Source organism: Alosa alosa, chromosome 21, assembly GCF_017589495.1.
Source record: "Alosa alosa isolate M-15738 ecotype Scorff River chromosome 21, AALO_Geno_1.1, whole genome shotgun sequence".
In the NCBI taxonomy this organism is placed as follows: Eukaryota; Metazoa; Chordata; class Actinopteri; order Clupeiformes; family Clupeidae; genus Alosa; species Alosa alosa.
The window spans coordinates 21,208,767-21,220,059 of record NC_063209.1 but is presented as its reverse complement, the minus strand read 5'-3'; the positions used below and the strand labels follow the sequence as shown (position 1 = coordinate 21,220,059).

At 41.0% G+C, this 11,293-nt stretch overlaps 2 protein-coding genes across 2 annotated transcripts; one reads left to right on the top strand and one right to left on the bottom strand.

The window, feature by feature from the left end:
• Window positions 1-381: 381 nt before the first annotated feature.
• bnip1a (BCL2 interacting protein 1a) lies at window positions 382-5,567 on the top strand. Its single transcript, XM_048230573.1, has 6 exons — window positions 382-487; window positions 1,226-1,318; window positions 1,441-1,532; window positions 2,091-2,195; window positions 2,698-2,816; window positions 4,292-5,567. Exons 1-6 carry the CDS (start codon window positions 404-406, stop codon window positions 4,486-4,488), a joined length of 690 nt encoding a protein of 229 aa, XP_048086530.1. The 5' UTR covers window positions 382-403; the 3' UTR covers window positions 4,489-5,567.
• A 3,199-nt stretch (window positions 5,568-8,766) lies between these two features.
• On the bottom strand, window positions 8,767-10,542 carry nkx2.5 (NK2 homeobox 5). The gene is made up of 2 exons (XM_048231822.1): window positions 10,067-10,542; window positions 8,767-9,642 (listed from the first exon to the last, which is right to left on the bottom strand). The coding sequence occupies exons 1-2, from the start codon at window positions 10,401-10,403 to the stop codon at window positions 9,032-9,034; spliced, it is 948 nt and encodes a 315-aa protein (XP_048087779.1). The 5' UTR covers window positions 10,404-10,542; the 3' UTR covers window positions 8,767-9,031.
• Between the last annotated feature and the right edge of the window lie 751 nt (window positions 10,543-11,293).

Sequence of the window (11,293 nt, the reverse complement as noted above, 5' to 3'; positions counted from 1 at the left end):
GCACATTGGTGGTTATGGAATATTTGCAATGTCAATTTAATAACATCTATTTGTTTCATTACTAACCAAGGGAAACAAAAACCAAACATGAAATAGGTCATCTGCGCTATATTGCCAGCAGAGAGCGCTTTAGAGTCGTGTAGTAGTCTAATAGCCCTGTCTGGCTTTGATTTAGGCGATGTCTTGAAATTTGCAATGTAATACAACTTACAAACATTCACACACGTTGATTTTGACAGATTTTTAAAATATATTTAAAAAACAGTGGTTGTTCAAATAGCCTATTTACCTATTTTGCTTGTAAGATACAGTCAGTCCGAGAAATATGGGCCAAATGAAAACACGTTTTGCGTATTGTTGTCGCTAGACTCTCCTCTCGACTTGCCGTAGTTAGTTGGCAACAATGGCGGCCGCCACAGATGTCCACGTAAGAGTATGTGAGCAAGAAATAATCAAATATGATTTGGAAATTAAAGCGCTTATTCAGGTAAGATATCATGAACGGTTAATATACGCAGCGTGTCTTACAAGATCCATTGGCGCATGAATTGGAGGTGAAAAAGGGGGTTTCATTTTAAAGTTTTGTTCAGGATAAGTCTTGGCAACTAGATGCATTACAATTTGTCTAGCCTAATTAAAAGGATGATATACAGTGAAACATCGCAATAAGAGGATCTGATAGTCTTCTCAATGAAATTAAGGTTAGAAACAGGGGGCCTTTGAATTTCTCGTTATTTCCCAAATAGCACTGTGACGTTAAGCTGTTAAATGGCATCAAACCAACCAGCTGATGGGAGACTGGAGTGAGCGTGAATGTGACATGACGTAGCCTACCCTAAACTGCATGTCAGTCAGACCTACAACAGGATGATCTTCAATTTGTTAAATAGGCAGTTGGCTACTTTTTAAATGGCCATTTTATTTTACGTTTTTCCTTCAGTGGTTTGTAGTTTGTGACAGGCCGTTCCATAGCCCGTCCGTTTGAGGAAATAAAGTGGCAGTTATGGCTACGCTTTAATATTTCACTGTAGGCTATGAAGTGCTGCATTTGAACTTGCCCCGCCCAATAGGCCTGCAGCATAGCCCTACCACAGTATTAAGACACTTTTTCGTGCATCTTACACTGCCAGCAGTCGGATAGCCGAGCTCTATTCCTCCTGCTCATTGTCTTATCGCTTTGCGCATGTGTTATTGTGTTAAAAGCTACAATGTTTCTTTGTGTTAGGATGTTGCTCTGTGCAGTGGACCGCAGAGTACTCTAACCGAGCTCAACTACAAAGTGAAGGAAAAATTCGGCCAACTCCGCCAGAGGATACAGGTCAGATGGAGCTTACTCTGGAATTATAACAGGCCTGTATGCTACCCCAGTATTTGGAGATTGACTGCATGGTCATATCCATTAAAAGGCGTCCACTCTGGTTCTGTTGTTTTTCTCTAAAGGATCTGGAACAAATGGGTAAAGAACAAGACAGAGATTCAGACAAGCAGTCCATGCTGAAACAAGTTGAAGGCCATCGCAGGCAGATGTTAAGGTTCGTTTTTTTTATATACACCTCTGTTCATAGATACATGCCTCTCTTATGCCATTTACTCAGGGTTATTGTACTCATTACACAGTGCCTTTGTTTTCAATGTGCCTCTTTCACAACTCATTAAAATCAACATGTTCACTCAGCTCCACTAGCTTGATGTGCTTTAATGAATTTAAATAAAGTAGAGCTGCCTTGTATAACCTCAGCACAGAATTCTGAGATCTGACAGAGTATTACAAAGTAACAGTCTGTTGCATTGATGCATATTTTCTAAATAGTGAAAAATGTATTATGTCCTGTATTTACCAAAGTTAGTCTGTTACTTGTTTTAGCTTTAGTTTAGAAATTATTTTACAGAAATGTTCATTGACTGACTTGTAGCCTGTTGACAAATTTGCCACATTCGCAGTCTCAGCAGTTTTGCGCATCTAATAAACTAGCCTTTCTGGTTTGATGGGAGGCTTGTTTCCTTAAAAACAGGTCATATAGCAAAGAGTGTTAGCCATGGAATGTCAGAGTTAGTTTTTAATGATTATTATTATTTTTTTTTTTTTTAAGTAACCAGACCGCATGGAGAAAGGCTAACCTGAACTGCAAGATGTCGATTGACAGTCTGGAGAAAGAGGAGCTTCTTCATGGTGGAGATTCGTCACTGAGACAGAGGTGATCTCCGGCTGGAATGGGACTGCAATCAGAAATTACTGTCAAAACCCATATTTCCACAGAAAAGCATATTATTATTGGATCACAGGCAGCATTAAATATCACTGGCCTTATGAATCTCCAGTCTGAATGCGCATCTTGATATTTTTTCTAATTGCTTGTAAAATTACCATTGATTTTTATTTTTTTTTAAATCTGTCTATAAATTATCTCGTCAGTGTACATAATGGATACACGTACATGTGAACAGTTTTACATATTCTACACCAATTTACTTGCACATGTCTTTGAATCACAGGGTCTCTCACATTTGAAAAACATAATACTATTTCCTTATCTCCTCTAATAACTGTGAAAAATCAATTGTGTCTGTACTAATGGCCTCATGTCTGGAATTAATGCAAACATGTTCCTTGAGTACAAGTTTTGAATGCAACATTTTGTTTATTTGCACACATTTACTGTATGGAGAGTTTGACCAGCGTTTTGTCCTTTGCATCAGGAAAATGACCAAAGAGAGTTTGGCCCAGACGTCCAGTGACATCACTGAGAGCCTGATGAGCATCAGCCGCATGATGGCCCAACAGGTGACGCAGAGCGAGGACACCATCACAACGCTGGGTAAGTCCTGCTGCCATTACCACACACACATACACTACTCACAAAAAGTCAGGGATATTCGGCTTTCGGGTGAAATTTTAGGATGAACCTAAAATCCACTATAACCTTTACACGTGAACTTAATGTGACCTCTAAACTTGCATGTATATTGTCAATATTGTCCAACAGTTCAATATTTCAGTACTTTATGTACTGAAACATTTAAAATTTCACCCGAAAGCCAGATATCCCTAACTTTTTGTGAGTAGTGCATGTACGCTGCCTGAATCTCTCTCTCTCTCTCTCTCTCTCTCTCTCTCTCTCTCTCTCTCTCTCTCTCTCTCTCTCTCTCTCTCACACACACACACGCACATTACATATAAAAAACATTATGTAAGATGTAACATAATGTATGATTTGCTCAAAGCGTACATGCTCAAAGTATGTGCAGCAAGTCGGCAGAGTTATTTTAGTTTTACAGTTCTGTGTTTGCCTGAACAACGTGTTTACATTGTGTGTGACTAAACAAGATCTGCGTTGTTTACAAAGCATGTCAACAGACTGTGTTGCATGCCAATGACAATGGGCACTGAAAAGGGCCTTACTCTCATAAAAACCATAAAAAAGTTGTGATGTGTGTTTTTGTTTTGTTTAAACTTTCAGGTCTGTAGAAATGTATTTATGGGGCATTTGGGATGTGAAATTTTGTGAGAAAAATATACTTTTAAACAGTAATTTTTAAACTATCAATGTACAAAGCATACACCTGAAGAATCCCCATGAAAATTGTGTGTGGGTTATTTTAGTGATTTGGTGTTTATTGAATAAGGTTAACATTTAAACACAACCACTTCACAGCAAAAAAAAAACAAACAGCAGATATGTGGATAGGGGGAAAAACAACATTTTCATTCTCAAGGCATATGCACTCTGGATTTCTAGAAGTTGTGTGACCAAACATTTAAAATTACATCAGTCGCTCACTCAAAATGTTCTAGCCTATAGCCATCTTGGTGGGCGTGAACCAGAGATTTGGTGACTTCCCTTACATGTATGGACAGCAAATGGCATCAACCTCTGATGCTGGTTTTGTTGAAGCATGAATCATCCCCACTGTCAAGGCACTGCCCCTGAGATCTTTATTCATAGATCTCATGGCACATGATGGGCTCAGGTAGGGAAAATTCAACTGCATTATTCACCCACCTGGCAGTCTGGGGGTCTAGCGAGTGAGACCATACCAGGCGGTCGAGAGAAAAGCTCCTGTCGGGATGGTTGTCTGTTTCTATCTTGACTGTGCATGGTCAAATAGTCAGAGCATTTGGAATTCATGCCAGTGATAACGATGTTGCTTGCCTTCATGTTGTGCCAAAAGCATTTAGACAAAACACTTTTATGTGCACAAACACAGGTGTACACATATATACACACACACACACACACACACACACGTGTTTTGGGCAGTGTGGCGATTGACTGCTCTCCCCCTCCTCCAGCCATGTCATCCAGGACGGTGCAGGAGACCAACGAGGAGTTCAAAGCCATGACCGGGACCATTCAGCTGGGCCGCAAGCTCATCACCAAGTACAACCGGCGCGAGCTCACTGACAAGCTGCTCATCTTCCTGGCGATCGCCCTATTTCTGGCTACGGTCCTCTACATCCTCAAGAAAAGACTCTTCCCTTTCCTGTGAGCAGTGGGCCTTTCCAAAAGACACTAAACACACGCACACACACAAAACAAAACAAAAAATGACTCTACTCTAACTGAAGTCTAATCTGACTGCTTCCTAAACTGCGATCATTTGGACGCATCGTGGAGGAAAATGACAACTGTACTTTACCACTTTGCGCCTCCCTCTCTCTCTCTCTCTCTCTCTCTCCACGGCGAGGATGGGAGGGAGATATTTCAGTGACTGTGATGCATGAACTGACCTCATGTAACTCTGAATTTCCTCCTCCAGCACATTACTGGATGGTCTTATCTGACGATTAAGGAGATAATTATACACCAGTAACGTTTACTTTTTGCTCTCGCTTCAACAGGTTTCTTTCACATGTCAACATCTTATACATTTAAACAATTAGTTATCCTTATCCTAACAAATCATTGTAAATGTTGAATAACACAGAAGGCAGCCAGATTGATTTACAACATACGGTTTGCTGGTACTGTCTTGTCCTTCAGAGTAGTAACACCATATGGTGTTGTAAATTCAGTCTTGTCTGTGCTTAAATGTGGTTGGGACTACACAAAAAACGACTGAAGATACAACTTAGATTTTGTTTTGTATCTTGTATATGTCTAATTATTTAGCTAGCATAAATTATTATGTTTGTCACTCTGCTGGTTGTCAGTGTGGTACATCAATTGTTTGTGCTCCACATACAAACCGTATACGGCCATATAGTTTTGGGATAATATCTGGTCATCTCTTTTTTCCATTTAGTGCATAGATGGATCTCAGGCATGATAATTGTATTATGTGGTAAACTGTACACACACCCATGGCATTACAGTCCAGAGCAGGGCAGGGCCAGCGCTAGAGCTGTTTCCATTGACCGGTCCTGTCGACCCGTGCTCTCAACTGGACTTGGCACAGCTGTGGGCTCCTGCAGTCATTTAAAAGGAAAGATGGAGTTGAACTCAAGCTCATGATGGCAACAGACAGTTATGCTGGACTCTTGCCTTGACTTGGCAGAACGAGATGGTGTCTGTCCTAATGTCTGTCTAATCGTAAGTAAAAAAATAAATAAAAGAAAGATAAAGAAATCTCTGAATGTGACTTTTAATTAATGAATTCCTGTAGACCAAATAATAACCCCATCCAATGCCTGCCATTATTTGTCTGTGTGCTTTAAAGGTTGGTTGTATTTTTTTTTAATACATAATTATTTCAGAGCCATTCTGACCTAGTATGGTGTCTTAGTTATTTGACGCGGTCAGAATTGCGGGCAGCTTTGCTAGCCTTCCCTGGTGTGCATTGCCCATTCTGTCTGCTGTCACAATAACACCTACTGTCTGTCAGGCGCGTTTGTTGAGTTAAACTCCCTGCACTGCCAGTGATTCTGCGTGGCATTAACTTGGCAGAGACCTGTGCCCGGACAGCCCCCGCTCCAGCAGAGCCGCCTGTGCCCACGAGCGGGGAGAAACCCTGTATCAGGAGGTGGAGGAGGTGGACGGAGGTGGGGGTTGGGTAGGGGGGAGAAAAGCTCCGAAAAGCCAGAGGGCCTATCGCACAGCTTGGGTGATAGAGCGCCATGCGTCCCTGTCTTTCCTCTGATAAGACCCGGAAAAGCAGATTATTGCACCCCTGCACCCCCCGAACTCATTCCCTCCAGCCCTCCCTCTTGCTCCACCCCACCTCCACCCCTTGTCTTTCTTTCCACCGGCGGCAGAGGACGAGGGAAGCTGGTTATTTTGGGAGCAGCGTGGTCTCGCTATCTGACTTGTTCTTTTCAGCACCTCGAGGGAAAAAAGGAGGCAGGCCAAACGCTGGAGCTCCGGTGACCTTTCTCTCAACCCCTAATATTGCCCAAGCATTTTCGATTTTGAATATTGTTGTGCGTCGCTGGGACCCCAGTTGAGGTCCCTTGGTTGGGCCCCAGCACTTGGAACACCTTCAGCACTAGGGCACCGTTGAGAAAAGGCAGGATGTTTACTGTTATGTGTGGAGAGTCTAAAGAGATGCCCAAGCACCATATCCTACTCTGTTAAAGTGGCAGCAATTGTGTTCTGCTACTACAGGTTCAAGAACTCTCAACCAGCACACATACGCCACCATGCACCCGACCAGCAAAATGAGCCATTGTTCAGTTCTGCAGCCATGTGGCCTAGTCCAGTATAATGGAATAGCACCGAGTTGGATCTTGTTTATAAATGTTTCTCAGAGATGCCTTTCAGTGGATGGGGTATTTTAGGTTGACTGGGATGAGAGAAAGCAGTGTAGCCTCCTTTCTGCTTTTGACGGATTTAGATTTTGAGATTATGATCTTGGCTTGAGGCTGCATTAGTGTGTGTGTGTGTGTGTGTTTTGGTTGAGATCTTTTGCATTCGGAGAGAACCCATCTTCTGGCGACATAAAGGAAAGCTGGCTGTCATCTGGAGATGAATGGTTGGGTGTCCACGCCACAGAGACGCTTCGTCTGCCTGAGGTCACCTCGCTTCACTTTGACAAGCTGTCAAATCAACTTCGCTGAATGAGCTAAACATTTTAAAAGCCATGGGTCACCTGGGCGTCTTTTCTATATATGTTAACGGCGTGATGCTCCATTTTATTTGTCACTGTTTTATAGTCGTGTCGTATCGCCGATTTAGCTTTTACGAGTTAAATCGAGGACTAAACAATAACCGAGTTACTTAACGACTAGGCCTACAACATATGTCTCGTTTGTGAATTTTGTTTGACAGACTATTGTAAAATTGTTCAAACTTTAACTCACTTTTGTCTTTCGGTTTAGCAGATGAATGAAACACCTTAATAGCCACTTGAACGATTTAACCTGACACTAAACATACGCAACCTAGACAGGGATTGTGTTAAATCTTTTTGACACGAGCTAATGTATAAATCCAAAGCACTTGTCTAACATGACCGATTTAGCTAAATCACACCTACTTGACTTTGAGAAGGGAATTAATTAACCGAATAGGCTAACCACACCAGGAAGGCCTGTTCATGTTGTTGGACCAGTGTAGTATATTAGCTAGATTATTTGTTAGATAATAATAATAATAATAATAATAATAATAACACGTATTTTCACACATTTTCTTTTCCGAAAACAACTCGCCCATACTGTCGAGTTGAAATTGCAAAATCAAATTGCTAACCCTGCATGATTAATCTGGCATAAAAACACGTTTTGTCCTGTTCAACTAAATACACATTATGTTAGGCTATTCGTGTCATGCTGCATTACAGCAAAAAAAATCTTCGCATAGAAAAAATCAATCTGATGTGCAGGTTTCCTTAAAGGCTCTCAATATTTAACTGCTTATGGTGGTGCGTTTTTATCAAGCATGCTGCTTTCTTTTCTTTTTGCAGGCTAATGTGTGTAGGCTGGATACATACATACATACATACATACATACATACATACACACACACACATTACCAGTAAAAAGTTTGTAGACACTTATAAATGCCAATTCCACTATAGACAGATTATCAGATGAGAACATTTGCATTGTTTAATCAGGGCAACAGTTTTCAAATTACATTTGTGCTTACATAATTGCAAAAGGGTTCTCGACTGTTGTAGGCTGATCTTTAATGCAATATCTACATTGCCCATTATCAGCAACCATTCATCCAATGTTGCAAAGGCACATTCTGTTTACTAATCTGATATCATTTTAAAATGCTAACTGAGAAAACACTGGAGAACCCTTTTGCAATTATGTAAGCACATAATGTAATCTGAAAACGGTTGCCCTGAGTAAAATGCAAATCATCTCATCTGGTATTGTCTATAATGGAGTGGAATGTAAATCTCTAAGTGTCCAAACTTGTGTCTAGTGTGTATTATTGATTTACAATATAGGCTACTCTCAAATTATGTTTTTAATTCATTTTCAACAATTCAATATATTATATATTATATAAAGTTTCAATATATATATATATATATATATATATATATATATATATATATATATATATGACGACTTTACTTAGTAAAACTTTGTGATGCTATGTACACATAACAATTTATAAAACATTTACTTACTCATGCACTTAGGCTTACTAAACAGCACATAGGCTATACAAGTGATTATATTCAACTATTTCAACTATATTCAAAGTTATGTTTACATTTCGGTTTGGCACAGAAAATGTTAAATCAATTGGGTTTGGGATTTCTTTTTAAGTCTGATTGTAATTTAGCATTTACGCTCTCTTTACACATTTTCACACACATACTAAAAACGCGCACTGAAAACAAAATCGAAACGCAAATGCACTCTGTCGATAATCCTATATTTGTGATTTTAATAAGACCCCCTCAAAGCCATCTCCAACCAATTACAGAAAGCGGAAATGGACAATATCACTATCTTTCATAAACAAAAAAATCATCCAACACACACTTGAGATAATACTGAATATTTTTTCTGACTTAAATGGATATATATGAAGAATAGACTGCTGTCACAAAAAAAGGCATGCGTAAAATGTCATTTCGTGGCCGAAAATGGCCTTGCATCTCCGGCGACTCGACCCCGGGTCTGTCTCACCACGCCCGGATACCATGTAGAGATGATACGCCACTGTTGGACTGAAATGTGTTCTGGACGTTGTTGAGATCCCCTACTCCGAAGTTCATGTAGTTACTGTTGGTGGATGAGGGCTGGAGTGAAGGCATGGCACTTGCAGCGGGGTAGTTGCATGTATAGTTTGTGTTGCAGCCGGAGCTCGGGTAGTTACTAAAAGTTGGATAAGTGTTGTAGGTGAAATGGTTAATGCCCACGTTATATGAAGTGCTATAAGTTGATGCGTCTCCCAGACATGGCTTCCCATCCCGGACCAGGACGGGTACAGAGATGCGCCTAGGTGGAGGAATTCCTACCATCTCCAGCGTTTGGTCCTGGCGTTGTCTTTTGCATTTATAGCGGCGGTTCTGAAACCAGATCTTCACCTGGGTTGAGGTGAGCTTCAGCACGTTAGCCAGGTGATCTCGCTCGGGTGCAGAGAGGTATTTCTGCTGCTTGAAGCGCCGTTCCAGCTCGTACACTTGCGCTTGGGAGAACAGGACCCGCGGTTTTCGCCTTTTTCTCTGTTTGGGGCGGTCTGAGTCCTCGGGTTTAACTTCTTCCCCTGGTTCATCTTGTGAAGGGTATAAATCTAATGGAGAACATGGTCCCAGAGGAAACAAGAATGAGATACAACTTCAGTGCAGTGTTAACAACCATGCAAGCCCAATGTGTTCTTTTTTAGACTACAAATGTGTATTTGGGCCATCTTATACGGGTCACTTTGAGGCCTACGCGTGATGTTTAACAACAGTTAGCAAGTGTTATCAATTTTACAAATATACAGGAATATCTCCAACATCACTATTTATCATGCATTATGTGTTAACATAATTATGGACATGTTTGGAATAACATTTTTTCATTTGATGAAAGTGACGCATGTTTTGTGGAGTATCTATCTGCGTCTGTGTCATCCAACACTGCATATGGCTTCAGGGTGGCCTGATTATTTTGTTAGAGTAAATTAATCTATTCACACAAGTCACTTCATGCACTTTCAGTAAATGTGTCACCTTTTCGCTCTTTTTCATCAAATCCCTCGTCCGTCTTCCCCTCTTTGACAATATCCATTTCTAAGAAGTTCTTCCCATAAAAGGCAGCGGCGAAGTTCAGCGAGGTGTTCTTGATGGCTTTAGCGTCATTGTCGTCTTCGCTAAAGAGAGAAACTCCGGCTGGCATCTCTAGGAAAGGCTCCTGTTTGAATTTAGCCAGCATGCAGGATGAGGTCGGGAGGGCTGTGTCCAGCCTGGGCGACATATCGAGGGACACCATATCCTCGTTCTGTTCCAAGTTCAGTATGTCTTTCACCGAGAAGGGAGTTGAAGTCATTTGGTTTGAAAACATAGCCATGCAACACTTCAACTGCAATACCAGAGCCAGCAATATATAAAAAATTTAAAAAGCACCACTTGGGAAAGAAGCCCTCTTTTGTTTTGTCGAGAGGGTCTTGAGAGCAGTGGGCATCTTCCCGGTCAACTCTTGATTGTAACTCTTTGGGGTTGTTAGAATAGTGTGTTGGTGTACACTGGTGGTGAGAGGAGGGGCTGAGGTTAGGGGGAAAAAAACGCTGCCCATCATTGGCTACTGAAGTTCCGGTGACGCCAAAAAGTAGCGCAGACGGTAACCTTACATGTCTATGCATGCACGAAAGAGAGCCAGGACCGAGCTTTAAATTCCGCATGATGCCAACTGCTCTGAACTCCTCCAATTGTAATTTAGAGTGTCTCTAGGTTATGCTCGAGTTTGTTGATTAAAAAAATGCTGGAAAATGATTATGCTTTGGCAGCAGTTAATTTCATAGTTTTACAGGGTGACCTTTGGCACATTAAAAATAGACAGAGGTAGTCTGTTTAATGTTAGGCTACAGTTTATATAACGATTGAACAAGATAACAGGATAGTAATTATAAAATAGCTATGCCTATGCATAGGGTGACAATCAGAGATATTTGAGAAATATACCCAACTAGAGATCTAGTGGAGAAAGTGAGCCAGAATGCCATTACGAATTTGAGGGTTGGTAGCCTATCAGACTCTTAACATGTTAAAATTGCGAGTTTAAATAATCTCTAATTCATGTTTTCAGGAATCCACTTAAACAATCTGTAGGAGGCCTAGTCTTAATATATAATACTAAACCCCCTGTGTGTGTGTGTGTGTGTGGTTGGGGTGCGTCTTAATTATTTAATCCTTGGGGGAAACTCTGCAGACACGAGGAGAAACTCTGCAGTCGCCGGGGAT